Source organism: Bos indicus, chromosome X (genome assembly GCF_029378745.1).
Source record: "Bos indicus isolate NIAB-ARS_2022 breed Sahiwal x Tharparkar chromosome X, NIAB-ARS_B.indTharparkar_mat_pri_1.0, whole genome shotgun sequence".
NCBI classification, from domain to species: Eukaryota; Metazoa; Chordata; class Mammalia; order Artiodactyla; family Bovidae; genus Bos; species Bos indicus.
Window position 1 is genome coordinate 131,408,144 of NC_091789.1, and position 20,983 is coordinate 131,429,126.

General features: G+C 38.5%; 1 protein-coding gene across 1 annotated transcript in view; it reads right to left on the reverse strand.

Moving 5' to 3' along the window:
• Positions 1-2,931: 2,931 nt before the first annotated feature.
• Positions 2,932-20,983, reverse strand: part of MBTPS2 (membrane bound transcription factor peptidase, site 2) — a 46,923-nt gene continuing 28,871 nt past the window's right edge. Inside the window, exons 8-11 of the mRNA XM_070783980.1 lie at positions 13,688-13,782; positions 13,137-13,332; positions 7,159-7,234; positions 2,932-6,060 (exon numbers count right to left, since the gene is read on the reverse strand). Coding sequence (XP_070640081.1) covers positions 5,838-6,060; positions 7,159-7,234; positions 13,137-13,332; positions 13,688-13,782 — 590 coding nt within the window. The 3' untranslated portion in view covers positions 2,932-5,837. The remainder of the gene's footprint in view (positions 6,061-7,158; positions 7,235-13,136; positions 13,333-13,687; positions 13,783-20,983) is intronic.

A 20,983-nucleotide genomic window follows, 5' to 3' on the forward strand; every position in this document is an offset into this window, starting at 1 on the left:
AGGAAAAATTATTTGCAACATCTGAAATGGACAAGAGTTGATATCTAGAACATGGGTTATTCTGTAAATAGAAAATATTTTAGGTTTTATGGGCCATATGGTCTCTATTGCACCTGTTCAACTCTGTTGTTATAGCATGAAAGCAGCCATAGACAATACAAAACTGAAAGAATATGGTTGTGTTTCAATAGAAACTTATTTATAAAAATAGCTGGTGAGCAGGATTTGGCTTTCAAGCTGTAGTCTGTTAGTCCCTAATGTAGACTGTAGAAGAAATTCCTATAGATCAGTAAGAAAAATTTAGGATGCTCGATGGAAAACTGAATGAAGGATAACAATAAGCAATTAGCAGAATGAAAAGTCCAAATGGCTAAGCAAATATAGATGTGCAACATTATTAATAATATGAGAAATGCAAATTTAAAGGAAATACCATTTTGCATCACAGGATCTGACAGAACATGGAAGTCAGATAATTCAGGAGGAGGTGAAGATGTAGGTAAACAAGAAAGCCTCACACCTTGCCAATGAATGTGTGTCAGTTACAGAGAGCCATTAAATGCTAAGTGAAATTATTGTATTTCCATACCCCAAATAAAGGAGAGCTCTTTGATAAAGGGCAGCTGCTGCTGCTGCTGCTGCTGCTATGTCACGTCAGTCGTGTCCGACTCTGTGCAATCCCATAGACGGCAGCCCACCAGGCTCCCCCGTCCCTGGGATTCTCCAGGCAAGAACACTGGAGTGGGTTGCCATTTCCTTCTCCAGTGCATGAAAGTGAAAAGTGAAAGTGCAGGTAACGTTTTAATCACACACATTATCTTTATTTCACTATGGATCCAAGGACACCAACATAGACTGTCACTAGTTTACAAACCAGCTGTTATAAACTACTTTCTACCAATGTGTTTTATTTATTTTTTTAGTTGCACTGCATGGCTTGCAGGGTCCTAGTTCTCAGATCCAGGGATTGAACCCAGGCCATGGAAGTCAAAGTGCCAAGTTCTAACCCCTGGACTGCCAGGAATCTGTCTATCAATGTGTTTTAGACATGAAGAAAATCTTAATATTCTTAACATCTAATTCTTTTACAGTTTAGAGTTTCATATCTTTAAGAGGAGGACTGGCTTCCTGATGCCTGATTAATGGAATGTGAAATTCACAAGAAGTTAAGATAAATTGAGGGACTTCCCTGGTGGTCCAGTGGCTAAGACTCCAGGCTCCCAAAGCAGGGCCCAGGTTCTAACCTTGGTTGGGGAACTAGATCACACATGCCAGCAAAGTCAAATTAAAAAAAAAGGTAACATAAAGTGACATTCAATTTTATAGGATGGAGAGCCAATTATAAGGTTATACTCTTAGATACTTCAGGGTTTTCCTGCCTCTACAGTGTAAAGAGCACTTAAGTACAAAAGTCTGAGAAACACTCAGATAATAAGAAGGGACATTTATTGAATATCCATTGATCTTTAGCTAAATAAAATTAAGATATGAGGGTATTTTTTTTCTTTCTGTAATGGGAAATCGAACTACACAATATAACCTGGTTGGTAATTAGAACTGTAACTTCCTTTAGCTACTTTTTCTACCTCCACCCTGAATATAACCTATTGTAGCATTACATTCTGAAATAAGAGGCCTTCCCCTCATTGAATTCGTTTGCCATGGTCTGATAAAATATACAATGGATTATTCAAATTAGTATGGCCTAAACAGCAAAAGTAGCTTGAATATGCGCTGATTTTAAAAGGTTTAGTTTCAATAAGCATATCCACATGCTTTACCTTAAAAATAAATTTGTTACCCAACTCTATTCCAATGGTGAAAATCATTCCCAGAATTCACATAGCTGTGAAATAAAGTTTTTTTTTCTTCCTGTCTTTTATTACATGTTCAAGTACTTAAAAAGTTAGATTATACTAAAGCATATGTATAGTATTATTTGATGAGTTATTAAAAGAAAATTGGTCTACATTGAATTGTATGCTTTAAACAGCTGAACTTTATAGTGTTTAATTATATCTCAGTAAAGCTGATAGATAATCAATCATCTAGTCTTGTGGCTCCGGATCAGAGGCAAAGAGGAGGAGTGAAATGAGGGCTGACCAATCAGGAAGTGGGTTAAATCCCCAGGCTATTTCTTGGCCCTTAGTAACCAAACCATTGGAGAAGGCAATGGCAACCCACTCCAGTACTCTTGCCTGGAAAATCCCATGGATAGAGGAGCCTGGTAGGCTACAGTCCATGGGGTTGCTAAGAGTCGGACACAATGACACAACTGAGCGACTTCACTTTGACTTTTCACTTTCATGCACTGGAGAAGGAAATGGCAACCCACTCCAGTGGTCTTGCCTGGAGAATCCCAGGGACGGGGGAGCCTGGTGGGCTGCTGTCTCTGGGGTCGCACAGAGTCGGACACAACTGAAGTGACTTAGCAGCAGCAGCAATCAAACAATGAGAGGAAGAGAGGGAAGAGGGGAGAGAGAGGGAGAGAGAGGGGGAGAGAGAGAGAGAGAGAGAGAGAGAGAGAGAGAGAGTGTGTGTGTGTGTGTTTGTTTGTCTGGGAGGTTGGCTCTGTGGACATGGTAGGAAGCACCAGGGCAAAAAGTGAAGAAGAACCAAATATTATAGTTAAAACACTTCTTTTCATGAATTCCTAACAACATCACCTAACTTAGAGAAGACTTCTGTCAGACAGTAATGAAACATGATAGTCTTCTTTCCTCATCCATGAATAAGCCATTTCGAAAACAGTAGTGAGAGCACAGGGATTTCACGTTAAAAAGACTTCTTTCTGTGATCTGTCAACAACTTTCATATATGATTGCTTAAGTGAAAACTGAGGCTGAACTTTAAAGCATCTAAGATTGTCCTGTATGTGAAAGGAACAATTTTGACAGAAAAGAATACAAATTAAAAAAAAGACAACACATAGATGATAAAACATAGAATGCTGATACACATTTATTTTTATTGCTAAACATTGAATGCCAGCAACTATGGTATCTTCAAGTTAAACTCAGTTGTAAGATTTATAGAAAAAAATACCTGGGTACCACTAGTATGTGGACATTCAATAAATACCACAGGACAAACTGATGACTAAGAGCCACATACCCATGAAGCCCCTATTTAAACAATTTACCATTAGAACAGATGACCTGTAAGAGCAATTATCAAAAGGTCAAGTTTCACTGCATGTCTTTTCAAACAGAGATGCTGAAAAGGATATATACATTCTTTACAGGTTTTAAGTGATTAAAAACAACCCTCAAAAATGTAGACAATGCAGAGTAGAACACTGAAAATACAGTTTTACTGTTGAACAAGTGACAACACAACACTTTCTTCAAATCCTTAAAATAATTCATTTTTTAAATGGCTCTATAGAAACCAAAATGAACTATATTCATAAAGATGATAATCTACCAGGGACACAAAGATCTTTCAAGCTATTTTTTTATGTTAACATACATTTACATGAATATTCAATAACACTTTTTACAGCTTACTTAAATAGAAACATGCTTTTCTAATCCATAAATAACACTAAACATCATTCATTCAACCACATTTATTAAGTAGTTTTGATGTCTCATGCATTGTGCCAGGGACAGAAAGATGAGTATGACATGGTCCTTGCTCTAGAAGTGCCCACAATGAGGCTGAAGAGACAACATATAACATTTCCTTTCTTACACAATGAGGCTATTTCTGTAAAAACAGGACTGAACTGCTCAATATCCTAATAGACTGTTCCCAAATTCTGACCCAATGGAGCAGAAGACCAAGGTGTTTAAAAGCCATAAGAAAATGATGTGCTTTTTTTTTTTTTTTTTTCCCATCCAGAGAAAGGAGCTTATGGGTAAGATTTCATCTATTAAATTTTTTTCTCAGTTTTTTTTTTAAATGATCTGCATGTATATAGCAATTTCATTAGTAAACTGCTTAGTTCATGTAATCAAATCAATAATATAAGTATTTCATGGTAGTCCCCAAGCTTTATTACCTGAATAGGTCTGTGCATTACTCTGCTAATATACTTTAATCCTGAAAGACTGTCTGCCTGAGAATAGAACAAATGCTTTTTCCCTAGGATAAACCAATAATCTGTACAGTTTTTAAGTAGTGGTAATAGAGGTCATTTTAAAAATATTAAAATTATATTCAATACACAATTTCTCTTCAAGAAGGCAGGCAGATTTATAACACAATCTAAAGTTTCCTTAAAAATGATTAAAAAGTTTTATTGCCTAAGAGCAATAAATCTGAAAGAGGTGAACCCCATGAATATCTCACTTAGTGAAAAAGTTGGATACATGACTATTGATGTTTTTGCGCATATGAGAACACAGATTTTTCATCATAAAAACAGCATGCTCATATAGTTTTAATACCAATAGCTTCACACTGGCCTACTGACTTCCTAGATCCTCCAGGGCTGCATCACCAGTCTGAAAGATCTCAAACTAGGCAGGGCTCTTTCAGGCTTGAGTCAGTTACCAGGCTCCAGCAAATCCACATTTGTTCTCACATGTAGCCATTCTCACTCTACTACCAAGTCTCTTGTGGACCCACAGAGGTAGCTTAGGGGAAAGGCAGAAAGGAAGAACTACGTATTTAATTCCCCAACAGAGAGAAATATGGAAGACACTGGTGAGGACAGAGTATGCTTCATGGCTTAGAGTAATTGCTTCTTGAAGACAGGGGCCTAGGAGCTAGGTCCAAGGTAGCCCCAGCAGCACAAGAGAAAATGTCTATTCTGGAGCGGTTCCAAGCTTTCAAGCTCGTAGAGAAAGGTAACCAGGACTGCAGAAGGTTCTGTGATCTGTCTTGTGATCTGCCGCAAGAGCCAGCTGGCTCAGTTTTGAGGTTTGCCCCTAACTGTTTCAAGCTCACATGCTGCAGGTAGGAAATACTTCCTACAGCTCATTCTGAATGTCAAGGCTGCTGCTGCTTTATGAGGATATTGGGGCATATTATCAAAGAGGCAACTCTTGGGTGGCAAGACACGTCTCATGATATTATTGAGTCTACTTCTGAGGTGTTCATTTACTGGGATCATTTAACAAAGATGTTCCCTTTTGCGTCGGCAGTTTCTTTTATAGAATTTTATTAATTGTAATCAGACTTCAGTTGTCAAGAGTACAAAACAATGTGTGTGTTAGTTGCTCAGTCGTGTCTGACTCATTGCAACCCCATGGACTGTAGCCCGCCAGGCTCCTCTGTCCATGGGATTTCCCAGGCAAGAATACTGGAGTGGGTAGCCTTTCCCTTCTCCAAGAGATCTTCCCGACCCGGGGATTGAACCCAGGTCTCCAGCATTGCAGGCGAATTCTTTAATATCTGAGCCACTGAATTTTTTTTTATCACTGAATTTTAAAATACTTTTCCAACAAGATTAAAGACAAGAAATATAGACCAAGAAAATGCTCACCTTCCCACTTGGCCAAAGTCTGGTCTTCTTCAAATCTGGATTAATGATGCTTTTTCAGGAAGTTTTTTCTCAATTAATCCTACCCAATTCTGTTTTCCTTTACAGTATTTCAATACAGTATATAGCCACACAAAAATGGTTTAACATGAATTTGCACTTGTTTCAATTGTTCCACAAGCATCTGAAGTTTGTAGGTTCAGTCTATAAAACTAGAATGTAATCACGGAATATGTCTTTCATTTCTTCTGTTTCTCCCCCGTCCCAGAGTTTGGATACGCTGAATAAAGAACTTAAAGTTGTTGGCTAAAATGCAATTTTAAGGAATCACTTTTTATTTCATACCAAGTAAGGTTTTCAGTATTATATATTGTAACTCAGAGATTCTATCAGATGAGTCCAAATATTACCGTGCTGTAACCATCCAGAGGCCCAGGGCCACATTGGCAGCCAAAAGTATACTGCCACCAAGCAAGATGAAAAATCCTATCAGATCTTTGACATCATTGTCTCCAATCACTGAGGTAAGAGTAGCATCTAGGAAAGAGTTTAAAATCCACTGTCCGTCCAAAGCAAAGCAGGGCACTGCATTAACAATTGCCAGAGCTCCCGAGAGGGAAATCAGGTACCTGGTTGCAATCAGTTAAGGAGCCTACTCAGGTCTGCATGCAAAGCCATTTCTGGGAGTCAGAAGTGTGTATTTTACGAGGAGTCGATTTGAGATTACAGGGGACTTCTCTCCTTTTTTTAAAATCTCTGCCCACCAGTAAATGCTATTGATTCTTAGATCTCTATTTAAAACAAATGATTTGTATTATTTCAAAGTTAGAAAAACTTGACAAAAAATGAAAGCCAACCACCTGTAAACTAAGGCAGTTTGTAACGAATTCCTTGAAAGACTTTCTCTTTAATGATACAAGAGAAAGGAATATGGAAAGAATAAGAAATGAGGGAAAATTTCTCTTCAATCCTTACAAAGTATTGCTTAGATTTATAAAGATTTTAGTCCCTTGAACTCTATTTTACTATCATCTGTAAGGTCATAGTGTAAATATCTCTGAGATAAAGCTGCAGTCTACAAGGTATAATTTTGACTATCCTTTTTTCAGTAACTCATTTGTTAACTAATATTTGCTCATTTACTTTCTGTCTCTGTTTTTTTTGCAAATCATTAAAAAAGAAATTAAAGATTTAAAAGTGACAAAATAAAGAACCTTTTCAAACTGTTCAAATATATTCAAATTCTATATAATAACCAATTAAAAATCTCTTTATATGCAAACATAATATGCTAAAGAACACATGAGATTCTGTGGAGTGCTATTTCAGTAGCAGAAATCAGTTTGATGTCCCTTATGCATTCCTCCATTTGGTCAGAGTCAACAGGCTCAGGAGGGGTGGAACACATTGCCTCATTTAGTAGCTGAATACTTCATCCTTTATAAACATACTCAAAGGTTTTAGACCTCTAAACTTCAACTCTCAATTTGTCTTCTAGGTTCTTTCTCTTCCACACCTTAACCTTTCTCTCTTCCCAATCAATCTCTCTTTTCTGGCTTCTTCCTTCCTAGGTACAATCTGATCTTTCTCAATTTTAAAGTCCATTTTTTTGTGTGTGTTAGCAGTAGATTGATACTTCTAAGGTCTGTTCAAGCTCTCTAGTCAATGTAAAACTGATCAAGTTCCAAGTAGCACACTTTTAAAATCTTTCACATCAGAAAGGATACTTGACAAATGTCTCCACAACCACAGGCAGATCTATGCTTAGAAACTTGAAACGTGGGATAAAACTGGTGATGCTCACTAAAAAAGAAAAATAAGAAATAATTAATATTATTTATACAGGTAAGCAACAGAAAAATGAATTTTACTATGTGGGTATAGACTGGACTAGCCTATTAAACTGATTTGAGAAAGCCCTACTCAAACATATGCAAACAGGCTCGATGGCCCAACTATAAAAGTAAATCAACAATTCTAGAACATCTAATAAAAAGAGTGGGATACAGAAATTCATGTCTCAATGTACATTTATATTGTGAGGTGAGACTAAAATAAAAACTGATTATATACCAACTATGACTACCAAATACAGAGAATGACTTTACACTAGAATTTATATCAAGAGTCCTTATCTTTTCAAAGAGGTATAACCTTAAAATCATGTTCACTCCAACCATTATGTGACTTAATCTTTTTTGGTCTCAGTGTTTTCTTCATTGCTAAAACAAGGATTAACACTAGGGGATTTTTAAGATTTCCTTCACTTTGTGGATTCCATTACTCTGTTTTTGTTAAAACACTTAAAAACTCTGTTATAATTAAATAGAACTCATAGCACACATTTCTTGAAAATTACCTTGAAGAGGGTTATTTCTACATTTGTTGAGGATGTATATAATATCTGTACTCCAGAGACACCTAGTGTCAAAACAATAAATGAGAGAAATGACCCAAGTTGTATCTTAGGATATGACTGCAGAGCAATGAGAGAGCCTTTTAAAGAGTAACATAAAACCCACATGTCCATCAACTGATGGATAAATACAGAAAAGTAATATATCCATACAATGGAATATTCAGTTCAGTTCAGTTCAGTTCGGTCGCTCAGTCATGCCCGACTCTTTGCGACCCTGTGAATCGCAGCACGCCAGGCCTCCCTGTCCATCACCAACTCCCGGAGTTCACTCAAACTCATGTCCATTGAGTCGGTAATGCCATCCAGCCATCTCATCCTCTGTCGTCCCCTTCTCCTCCTGCCCCCAATCCCTCCCAACATCAGAGTCTTTTCAAATCAGTCAACTCTTCACATGACGTGGCCAAAGTACTGGAGTTTCAGCTTTAGCATCAGTCCTTCCAAAGAACACCCAGGGCTGATCTCCTTCAGAATGGACTGGTTGGATCTCCTTGCAGTCCAAGGGACTCTCAAGGGTCTTCTCCAACACCACAGTTCAAAAGCATCAATTCTTCGGCACTCAGCCTTCTTCACAGTCCAACTCTCACATCCATACATGACCACAGGAAAAACCATAGCCTTAACTAGACGGACCTTTGTTGGCAAAATAATGTCTCTGCTTTTCAATATGGAATATTACTTCACCATAAAAAAGGAATAATGCACCAACACAAACTACAACATGGATGAACCTTGAAAACATTATGCTAAGGGGAAGAAGCCAATCACAAAATATTCTATTTATAGGAAATGTGTGGAAACAGGCAAATTTGCAGAAACAGAAAGTAGATTAAGTGGTTGCCAAGGGATGGGGTAGGTGGGTGTTGAGAAGTAGAATAGGTTCCTAATGGGTATAGGCTTTTTGGAGTGATGAAAAAATACTGGAACTAGACTGTGGTGATGGTTCCACAACTCTGAATATATTAAACACTACTGAATTGTATATTTTAAAAGGGTAAATTATATGATATGTTAATTATATTTCAGTGAAAGTTATTAAAAAGGGAACATATAAAATCTTATACAACAAAATAAGTTAGACTATATGATCTTGTTCAGTTCAGTTGCTCAGTCATGTCCGACTCTTTGCAACCCCATGGACTGCAGCACGCCAGGCTTCCCTGTCCATCACCAACTCTCAGAGCTTGCTCAAACTCACATGTCCATCAAGTTGGTGATGCCATCTAACCCTCTCATCCTCTGTCATCCCCTTCTCCTCCTGCCTTCAATCCTTCCCAGCATCAGGGTCTTCTCAAATGAGTCATTTCTTTGCATCAGGTGGCCATAGTATTAGAGCTTTAGCATCAGCATCAGTCCTTCAAATGAATATTCTGGACTGATTTCCCTCAGGATGGACTGGTTGGATCTCCTCGCAGTCCAGTTCAGTTAGTTCAGATCAGTCGCTCAGTCGTGTCCGACTCTTTGCGGCCCCATGAACCAGAGCATGCCAGGCTTCCCTGTCCATCACCAACTCCCTGTGAACTCTGGGTTCACACAAACCCATGTCCATTGAGTCAATGAAGCCATCTAACCATCTCATCCTCTGTTGTCCTCTTCTCCTCCTGCCCTCAATCTTTCTCAGCATCAGGGTCTTTTCCAATAAGTCAGCTCTTTGCATCAGGTGGCCAAAGTATTGGAGTTTCAGCTTCAACATCAGTCCTTCCAATGAATACCCAGGACTGATCTCCTTTAAGATGGATTGGTTGGATTTCCTTGCAGTCCAAGGGACTCTCAGGAGTCTTCTCCAACACCACAGTTCAAAAGCATCAATTCTTTGGTGCTCAGCTTTCTCCACAGTCCAACTCTGACATTCATACATGACCACCGGAAAAACCATAGCCTTGACTAGATGGACCTTTGTTGGCAAGGTAATGTCTCTGCTTTTGAATATGCTGTCTAGGTTGGTCATAACTTTCCTTCCAAGGAGTTCAGTTCAGTTCAGGTGCTCAGTCATGTCTGACTCTTTGCAACCCCATGAATCACAGGTGCCAGGCCTCCCTGTCCATCACCAATTCCTGGAGTTCACTTAAACACATGTCCATCGAGTCAGGGATGCCATCCAGCCATCTCATCCTCTGTCGTCCCCTTCTCCTCCTGCCCGCAATCCCTCCCAGCATCAGAGTCTTTTCCAATGAGTCAACTCTTCACATGAGGTGGTCAAAGTATTGGAGTTTCAGCTTTAGCATCAGTCCTTCCAATGAACACCCAGGACTGATCTCCTTTAGGATGGACTGGTTGGACCTCCTTGCAGTCCAAGGGATTCTCAAGAGTCTTCTCCAACACCACAGTTCAAAAGCATCAATTCTTTGGCTCTCAGCTTTCTTCACAGTCCAACTCTCACATCCATACACGATGACTGGAAAAACCATAGCCTTGACTAGACGGACCTTTGTTGGCAAAGCAACATCTCTGCTTTTTAATATGCTATCTAGGTTGGTCATAACTTTCCTTCCAAGGAATAAGCGTCTTTTAATTTCATGGCTGCAATCACCATCTAGCATGTGAGATGAGTGCAAGTGTGCAGTAGTTTGAGCATTCTGTGGTATTGCCTTTCTTTGGGTTTGGAATGAAAACTGACCTTTTCCAGTCCTGTGGCCACTGCTGAGTTTTCTAAATTCCAAGGAGTAAGCGTCTTTTAATTTCATGGATGCAGTCACAATCTGCAGTGATTTTGGAGCCAAGAAAAATAAAGTCAGTCACTGTTTCCCCATCTATTTTGCCACGAAGTGATGGGACCAGATGCCATGATCTTAGTTTTCTGAATATTGAGCTTTAAGCCAACTTTTTCACTCTCTTCTTTCACTTTCATCAAGAGACTTTTTAGTTCTTCTTCACATTCTGCCATAAGGGTGGTGTCATCTGCATATCTGAGGTTATTGATATTTCTCCCTGCAATCTTGATTCCAGCTTGTGCTTCCTCCAGCCCAGTGTTTCTCATGATGTATTCTACATATAAGTTAAATAAGCAGGGTGATAATATACAGCCTTGATGTACTCCTTTACCTATTTGGAACCAGTCTGTTGTTCCATGTCCAGTTCTAACTGTTGCTTCCTGACCTGCATACAGGTTTCTCAAGAGGAAGGTCAGGTGGTCTTGTTCTCCCACCTCTTTTAGAATTTTCCACAGTTTATTGTGATCCACACAGTCAAAGGCTTTGGCATAGTCAATAAAGCAGAAATGGATTTTTTCTGGAACTCTCTTGCTTTTTCGATGATCCAGCAGATGTTGGCAATTTGATCTCTGGTTCCTCTGCCTTTTCTAAAACCAGCTTGAACATCTGGAAGTTCATGGTTCATGTATTGCTGAAGCCTGGCTTGCAGAATTTTGAGCATTACTTTAATAGCATGTGAAATGAGTGCAATTGTGCGGTAGTTTGAGCATTCTTTGGCATTGCCTTTTTTTGGGATTGGAATGAAAACTGACCTTTTCCAGTCCTGTGGCCACTGCTGAGTTTTCCAAATTTGCTGGCATATTGAGTGCAGCACTTTCACAGCATCATCTTTCAGGATTTGAAATAGCTCTACTGGTATTCCACGCTTGCAGTCCAAGGGACTCTCAAGAGTCTTCTCCAACACCACTATTCAAAAGAATCAATTCTTTGGCGCTTAGCTGTCTTTATGGTCCAACTCTCACATGCATACATAACTACTGGAAAAACCACAGCCTTGACTATACGGATCTTTGTTGGCAAAGTGATGTCTCTGCTATGCTGTCTAGGTTTGTCATAGCTTTTCTTCCAAGGAGTAAGCGTCTTTTAATTTCATGGCTGCAGTCACTATCTGCAGTGATTTTGGAGCCCCCCAAAATAAAGTCTTGTCACTGCTTCCATTGTTTCCCCATCTATTTCCATGAAGTGATGGGACCGGATGCCATGATCTTCGTTTTTGGAATGTTGCATTTTAAGCCAGCTATTTCACTCTCCTCATTCACTCTCATCAAGAGGCTCTTCAGTTCCTCTTCCCTTTCTGCCATAAGGGTGGTATCATCTGTGTATCTGAGGTTATTGATATTTCTCCCTGCAATCCTGATTCCAGCTTGTGCTTCATCCAGCCCAGCATTTCACATGATGTACTCTGCATAGAAGGATGACAATAAACAGCCTTGACATACTCCTTTCCCAAGTTGGAACCAGTCTGTTTTTCCATGCCTGGTTCTAACTGTTGCTTCTTGATCTGCATACACGTTTCTCAGGAGGCAGGTAAGGTGATCTGGTATTACTATCTCTTGAAGAATAGTTTGTTGTGATCCACACAGTCAAAGGCTTTGACGTAGTCAATGAAGCAGATGTTTTTCTGGAACTCTCTTGCTTTTTCTATGATCCAACAGATGTTGGCAATTTGATCTCTGGTTCCTCTGCCTTTTCTAAATCCAGCTTGAACATCTGGAAGTTCTTGGTTCATGTACTGTTGAAGCCTGGCTTGGAGAATTTTGAGCATTACTTTGCTAGCGTTTGAGATGAGTGCAAATGTGCAGTAGTTTGAACATCCTTTGGCATTACCTTTCTTTGGGATTGGAATGAAAACGGACCTCTTCTAGTCCTCTGGCCACCGCTGAGTTTTCCAAACTTGCTGGTGTATTGAGTGCAGCACTTTCATAGCATCATCTTTTAGGATTTGAAATAGCTCAGCTGGAATTCCATCACCGCCACTTGACTTTGCACTCCAGGATGTCTGGCTCTAGATGAGTGATCACAGCATCGTGGTTATCTGGGCCATTAGCCCAGATAACTTTTTTGCATAGTTCTTCTGTATGATCTTGAGCCATATGGACAAGCTATATGTTTAATCCAATCATGTTGTCACTGTTAAAGCGTTTACGCTGGTCTGATTCTGAAATTATATTCATATAAAATTCATGTGTTATTCACAAATTACTTTATCATCATTATCACTATGATTACTGGCATTCTCTGGCATATGCTACTCTTGCTACTGATTTGGGAGCTTGGAGAAATTTAATAAACACTCAGAGAATATCTGAGAGGTCATCTATGTGACTCGGACATAAATGGTAGTGAAGAAAAAATGTCTTTCTCCATAAGTAGACATGGGGTTAAGCTTCATCTTGCTTTATAAATTCAGATTATTTTCCTACTGCTTAAATTTCATTTAATGCTTAAGAACAAGTTAACAAGATTTTAAAAAGTGATCAAACAAGTGAAATTAATGCAAGGTGTGTACTGAGTCTCTACCAGTGAGAATATAGGCCATTATAGCAATGTTCTGAGGGTCTACCACAATAAAACCCACCTGTGTAGTGAAGGTGCAGCGGATGTCCTACATATAACATATCAATTTGAGGTGGGTGTTTCACTTTTATTAAGCGCGTATGAGTTTCCAAAGAAGGTATTATACAGAAACTTGAACTTGAGCTTTTCTTACAGTCTTTATTGGTTCTACAAACTTGGGTGGCTTCAACTGCTTTCCGGGCAGGTAGACATGTATGCTAGGGACAGAACATCAATTAGTCCATACTAAAAATGATTCATTAACAAGCAAAACACCAAGTTAAATTCTTTCAATATCTTTCATGTCACCAACCATATTAGGAATGAAGTTCAATAAAGGAAATGCCATTCATGTATATCTACTATAAATTAGATTCAATTATTCTACTCTGGCCAAATAAGATATTATTATAAATGTTTTAAAGATTCTCAGATGAAATATGACATGTGAAATGTAGAGATCTTAATAAAATGGTATAAACCAAAAGGGCAATGTTTTCAAGGATTCCATTTTAGTTCTACATGATTATATAATTATATCAGGCAATCAAGACTGTTTCAAGGACAACTTACCAAACGCTTATTAAAATTATTTCTATAGGAAAAGCAAACATCTGTAAGGCTGTGATTGTTACAGCATTCAGTCGAACCGTCTAGCCGTTTGTACGCTTAAAGAGAAATGGTTTATTAAAATCTGTTATTAAAAGAAGTACACAATGCACAGAAGTACATTTGCTTCCAAGACAAAAAGAATTAAGTAAAATGCATATGAACTCAGAAACAACTGTATAACTGACAGTCCAGACTGTTGGCTACTTGCTGCAGAGTTTGATTTTACATTACAAAAAGAGATACATCCAATTTGAATCAAGAAGCAGCAATGACCACAGCTTAGTTGTCTTCACATAAACTTACCCACTCATAAAGCTGGAGTTTCAGGGTCTCAGTAGGTTTTGCAGTAACTCCAGCCGGTCAAGCACAAATACTTAATGAGCTACTTTTAGATGACCTAATGCTGTTGATCCAGTATCACTATAGAACTCCTGCACTGTGGTGTTAGCAGAGTGAGCAAGAGGAACCTAAGAGACTCTCATCCTGAAGGACATCTCTATCATATCAAATATCTATTCCACCTCCAGGCTTATCTTCAGGTTTTCCCCACAGAACCGGGGCAGTCCAAATTGACCACACAGATGTGCACATATTTGCCCGCATACTAGTAACCCAGTTATTCTTGGAAGGCAATGGAAAAAGGGCAACCATTCCCATTAATCATTTATTTTTTCAAGTTCTTTGGTAGGCTGCTTCACTGTATCTAGGGGAGAATAAGGAAGTTAAATCACTCATACAGCTGGGACAGAATTTTTTTTCCTATCCATTTATTTTGGAAGGTTTCCTGCATTCAGCACATCAAACTTGTAGAGCAAAACTGATGTGTGGCAAGGGCCAATTAAGGGCTCCCCAGGTGGTTCAGTGGTAAAGAATTTGCCTGCAATGCAGGAGACGTGGGTTCGATCCCGTGGGGTTGGGATGATCCCCTGGAGAAGAAAATGGCAACCCACTTCAGTATTCTTGGCTGGAGAATCCCATGGACAGAGAAGCCTGGTGGCCTACAGTCCATGGGGTCACAAAGAGTCAGACATGACATAGCAACTAAACAACCACGAGGACCAATTAAACTCAGATTTTTATATACATACGACCATACTCAGATATGCTGAAGAAGAGAGAGTAATGTTATGTGATTTCCAATACTACAAAAAGCTTTCCTATTAACAAGTGTGTCTTCAGGAGTACTAGCATGAAAATGGTTGTTGATATGCAATTTGACTTTATAAGGATTTTTTATTTCAGGCAAAGATTTTTTGTTTTTAAATCTTTCTTTTCTAGATTATTTGATTAGATTGGATCTCCTTAAACATGAATTGTTGCCAACACCAAGAGCAAAACACAGGTGAAGTAAACTAACAGATGCACCAATTTCTCCTCTGCAATGGCCGGCTGTGCGGGTGGTTTTGCTTTGTCTTCTTACCATAACTGAATGGGTATTTAAATTCTGGGTGATGAGTAATATTTAAAATATGAAAGCAAACTATGAGCATCTAATGGCACAAACTCGTGCCTATAATCACTCATCAGCCCTAATGGTAAACTCTAAGGTAAAAAGGTGTTTAGAATTAAAAAAAGAAATCAATCCAGGCAAAAGTCCTCAGTATGCTCTCTAATCAGTTGCCAAGTCACACCAATATTTACCTCATTATTCTTCTCTTTATCTATTCCCACTAAAGGGTAGACTTCAATTCTTTCTCACTTGACCCATTTGAAGAGAATTTTAATGCAACTATTTTACCACCTACTTCATTTATAAACTTGTCCTAGATACTGAATGCTTCAGATTAACCTTCCAATGTAAAACTCTGAGAATGTAGCTCTTCTATTTAATAATTTAAATTTTCAAAGACCCTGCATTGCTTCCAAATAAAGTCTAAACTTCATAGCCTAAAACAAAGAATTCTACTTTTTTTTTTTTGATCACCTTATCTCATACTCTTCTCTTGCTGAACCAAATCATTAGCAGTTCCCTGATCTGTGGTGCCAAGATTAATTTATAACAGTCTCTTGAAATTAAACTCACTGTTGAGGACCAGCTTAAGAGTTGCTGCTATGAAACCTGTCCTCATCTTTTCAGTCAAGACCAAATGCCATCAACTCTCACAACTCCCAATATCTCTCATCATTCTTTATATTTAACCTTGTACTGTAATGTGCACATGGTCTATTTCTTTGACTAGACTGTAAGGTCTATGAAGGAAAGGTTTCTCAGTATTTTATGTAAGGTGGACAGCTCAATATGCACTGAATACATAGATGATGTTCTATACTACTTGCCTTTGTATCAGTAATGATTTTTAAAAATTTACCTCTGATGCTTGATACTTAGCTTTTCATGGAGGAGTGTCAGCAATAGAGAATTGAAAGTCAATAATTTGATATCACTGTTGATATGGCATGTCTAATAACAAGCTTAAAGGGGCCAAGCAAGTATCAAATATATTAAGTGGATAGTATGTGGAAAAAATTGGAAATGGTGGGGACTGTGATGAATTAGAGAATACATACCCTGTTCTAAGTAGGGTACGCAGACAGGCCACTTCACTTGGGACTGAGGGTCAAGAGATGATCCATTTTATTTCAAGAGAAATACAAAGTCTGGACTTTCATGAGAAACTTCTTTCTTTTTTTGGCTGGGCTTCAAGGCATGTGAGATCTTAGTTCCCTGACCAGGGATTGAACCCATGCCCCCTGCAGTGGTAGTGTGGAGTCTTAACCACTGGACTGCCAAGGAAGTCAAATCATACACATTTGCCAAGGCTGGATTTGGCCTCTACGGTATCACTAATATGTGACCTCTGGGTTAAGGCTTCTTCTTATGGTGATTAATCCAATCAAAACACAAATCAATGGCTGTGGCTGCCCTGACAAGATGAAGTACCTCCTGAAATATGGAATTTTCCATTTAAAGAGTTTAATAGTTTGTTATCATGTGAGAAGTAAACTGTGACATATCTGTTTATTAATTTAAAAAATACATATGTTTAAAAATATTTTTTATTTTACAATCTTTTCTACTGGGTCACATTAAAGGACAAGTCACTTAATTTTTGTGACTCAATTCTTAACCTATACGACAGGGATGCCAAAGGTAATTTTCACATTACTATACTGCTATCAACATGAGGGGCCTTCCAGGTGGCTTAGTGGTAAAAAATCTGCTTGCCAAGCAGGAGACATGGGTTCGATCCCTGGGTTGGGAAGATCCCCTGGAGAAGGAAATGGCAACCCACTCCAGTATTCTTGTCTGGGAACTCCCATGGACAGAAGAGCCTGGCAGGTTATACTCCATGGGGTCGCAAAGAGTCAAACACCACTGAGCATGCACACACACATCAACACGAGAGACTTATTCAATTCTACATTGGAAGGCACATTCAAGACTGCAGTGGGGGGACTTCCTTGGTGGTCCAGTGGTTAAGATTCCGTGCTTCCGTTGTGGGCGGCTCAGGTTCAATCCCTGACTGGGGAACTAAGATTCCATAAGCCATGCAGCGCCCGCCCCCCCCACCCCCCGCCAAAAAAAAAACGAGAGAGAGAATGCAATGGGAAGTCCCAGAAGCTTTCTTGGCTTCAATTTAACTCTAGGAGATTAGAATTGTCCCTTAAATCTCCCCAGATGGGGAAACAACTAGGAAAATTAAGTCCAGATTAGTTTCACAATTCCACTACAGGGAGAACCTGTATATTTTGAATGTACCCTAAGATACTTGTAGATATAGTCTAGTCTTCAAAGGATGGTCTAAACCAGAGGTTATTTTGGAATAAGGTTGGAAGGAAGAAACTTTTCCAGTCTATAGTTAACAGTCTTCACTACTTTCTACATCACTAAAATGAACTGAACAATTTTCTTACCCTAGTTTAATAAATATTTAACTGTAACTAGAGTTCCAATATAGGCAGGCAAACCTATTTATTCTTAGTTTTATAGTAGAATTTATACCAGCACCACCTAGTAAAAAACAGTTAAAAAAATTATAAACACACATACACACACTCTCTCTTTTCAATGGATAAGAGCAAAGAAACCTTGACCCTACCTTGATACTCACAATGGGAGAACATATACTTTTTCTCCGAACATGAGAGATTTGGGCATAAAAACAATCTGGGTACTCAAATTGTATGGAAAAGATTTCCAGAGTTTTCCTTACATTATCTTAAACCAGGTCAGGAATGGTCTTTTCTCACTTCAGTTAAAGATGCATAATACAGGACAACACTCCCTTTGCCAGGCAGTTATACGTATATGCCCTCACCTCCTCTGAACAGGAATATAGGTTATTCAAAGAGGCTGCAGGAGTCTGGGCTCATAGATTAATTTTAGGTAGTAGTTGCCTTTAGTATTCAATCTCACGCTTTTTAAAAATGCAGCTCAAATGCTGGACTTAGTAGCCTTTCTTACTCAAGACAACACTTACAAAAAAGAAAAAATGAACTTAGCTTTAGGCATATATGAAGAGTGTCCCCTCAAACTAAACAAAGAGAATGTAAGCTACTTGTTAGAAAATAGTCCAAAGGGACTTCCCCGGTGGTCCAGTGGTGAAGACTCTGTGCTTCTACTGTAGACAGTGCGGGTACAACTCCCGCTTGTGGAACTAACATGCCATACAGTGAGGCCAAAAAATATGTCCCCCAAAAGAACCAAACTAGTTCTTGTCTGTAACTTTTAGTTCCATTCAAATGGAACTAATGGCATATGGATACATGGCAATCCTAATTTAAGCAGAGGTTTGAACATGAATTGGAGAAGGCAATGGCACCCCACTCCAGTACTCTTGCCTGGAAAATCCCACGGACAGAAGAGCCTGGAAGGCTGCAGTCCATGGGGTCGCTGAGGGTTGGACACGACTGAGCGACTTCACTTTCACTTTTCACTTTCATGCATTGGAGAAGGCAATGGCAACCCACTCCAGTACTATTGCCTGGAAAATCCCATGGATGGAGCCGCCTGGTAGTCTGAGTCCATGGGGTCGCTGAGGGTCGGACACAACTGAGGGACTTCACTTTCACTTTGAATATGAATAGGGGAAAAGTTTGTTCTGTTCTGACTCAGAATGAAAGAAGAGATCTATTCTAGGTACAAAGATCTCCAAGCCCTCACCCAGTGTCCTTTCTGGGGCTTCCTGGCAAGGCCATTCAATCTCTAAGGAGTGTATGGGACAAGCTCATTAGGCTTACTCCATGCACCAAGGGCAGATGTAGAATAAAACCAGCCTTGGCTCTGTTGATGCCGCTCCTAGGTTAGCAGGTTAATGTTTAAAAATAAAAAAGGAAAGGATCGACCGAAGAAAAACAGAAGGTCCCAACAATTTCATAAAATGAATGGTCATTTCATGTAGGTTAACCACGTTTTTAAAAATTTGCCAGAAATCCACCTGTTAACATTTAAAGGAGAACATTTAGTATGCTTAATATCTTAGGGAATAGCTTTAAAAATCTAATAATACACCTAGGAAAGTCAGGGTATGAAGTAAGGCCAGAAATGATTGGCTGGGACAGCTTATGGGCACTTTCAGGGTCAGATCTTTTCCAAGTGGCTTTACTGTTTTGAAGTGGTATAAATTCTTAAAATTTTAATTGTGCATACCTAATTTTATTCTAAATTGAGTATCAATTACTTTTGGAATATAGGTTATCTTATATTACCATATTTGGCTATATTTATGCTCTCAATTATAATGTATGGTAACAAATGTACCTAGATACATGTAAAACAATATCAATCCATAGCTTTCTTAAATGTCCATAGCTCCAGGGGTCAAACCTGTCATTTAAATTAATCTAGTATATTATTTTAAGTTATATTTACAGTCATTAAGATTTCTACAATCTGGCTAAGTATAGGCACTCCATTAAAAAATGATTAAATGAAGGTACAGGTTTATCAGATACAGTCACAATATAAAATCAACAAGTATCCTAATACAGTCACTTCTAAGGAGATGAAATATATACTGAAGAACTATTATTTGGGGATTGATTTTTTTTTTTATTAGTGTGGGAGTGTGGTAAGAGTAATACCTGCTTTGGGTTTTTAAGTAAATACCTCCAAAATGTAGCATAGGATCCATAATAGTGAAATACTCAAAAAATTAATAAGGAAAGAACTCTGGAGTATTTCAAGAAAAATTTCACTTCCATTCTGTCTGCCAGGAAAAGACTAACTATAAACATTGAAACACAGATATCCTAAATAAAACGATTCTATTGGAGAGAAATTTTATTTGATAACAATGTCATTTTGGCTTTGGTAATTCAATACTAGTTATACCAAATTTAGACAAACTTGAGGAAAATGATAAAGGACTTAAGTATGAAATAATGGATTCTTCTCTTACAGAAGAAGATACTGTGGATTACATACCCATTTGAAAAGATGCAATACATGGAAAAACATGAGATGCAATTTGAAGTACTGAGTGCTACCTAGGTATTTTTGCCCTTGTCAAAAATGGATGCTGAGTCTAATCAAGTCTCTAGACCTAACTACCTCCTATAGGAAATGTGGGGGATACTTGAACATGTTAATGATAAATTTGACAAAACAAATGACTCAGTTTCTTTAACAAATGATTTTTTTTAAAGTGTCAGAGGGAATTGTTATAACTTAAAAGACATACCATCCAACCGAAACCAACTGTAAAAAAGAAAAAAAAAACAGGGAAGAGTGAATACCAATTAGATATTAGGAATTATTGTTAATTTTGTTAGGTGTAATAATAGTACTGTGGTCATGTCTAAAAGGTCATCATCTATTAAAGATATGCTAAGGTTTATGAATGAAATCACAGGATACCTGGAATGTGCTTTCAAATATTTCCTTTAAAGGTGGACAGGCTGGATGAAAAAATTGGCAAAGTGTTGATAATTGCTAAAGCTGGGAGAAGGATGCATGAGGTTTCATTTATATTACTCTCCCTCTTTCTTTTTGCCCTTACAGCAAGACATGCAGGATCTTGGTTTCCCCAACAGGGATTGAACCCACATCCTCAGCAGTGAAAGCATGGAGTCCTAACCACTGGACCTCCAGGGAATTCCCTATACTACTTTCTTAACATTTATTTATGTGTGAAAAGTTTTTGCAATAAAAAGAGCTCTTAAAAATGGGTAGAGGGACTTGGTGTTTCAGTGGCTAAGAGTCCAAGCTCCCAGTGAAGGGGTCCCGAGTTCAATCTCTGGTGGGGAAACTAGATCCCACATGCTCCAACTGAGTTTGCATGCAGCAACTAAAGATATTGTGTGCCACAACTAAGA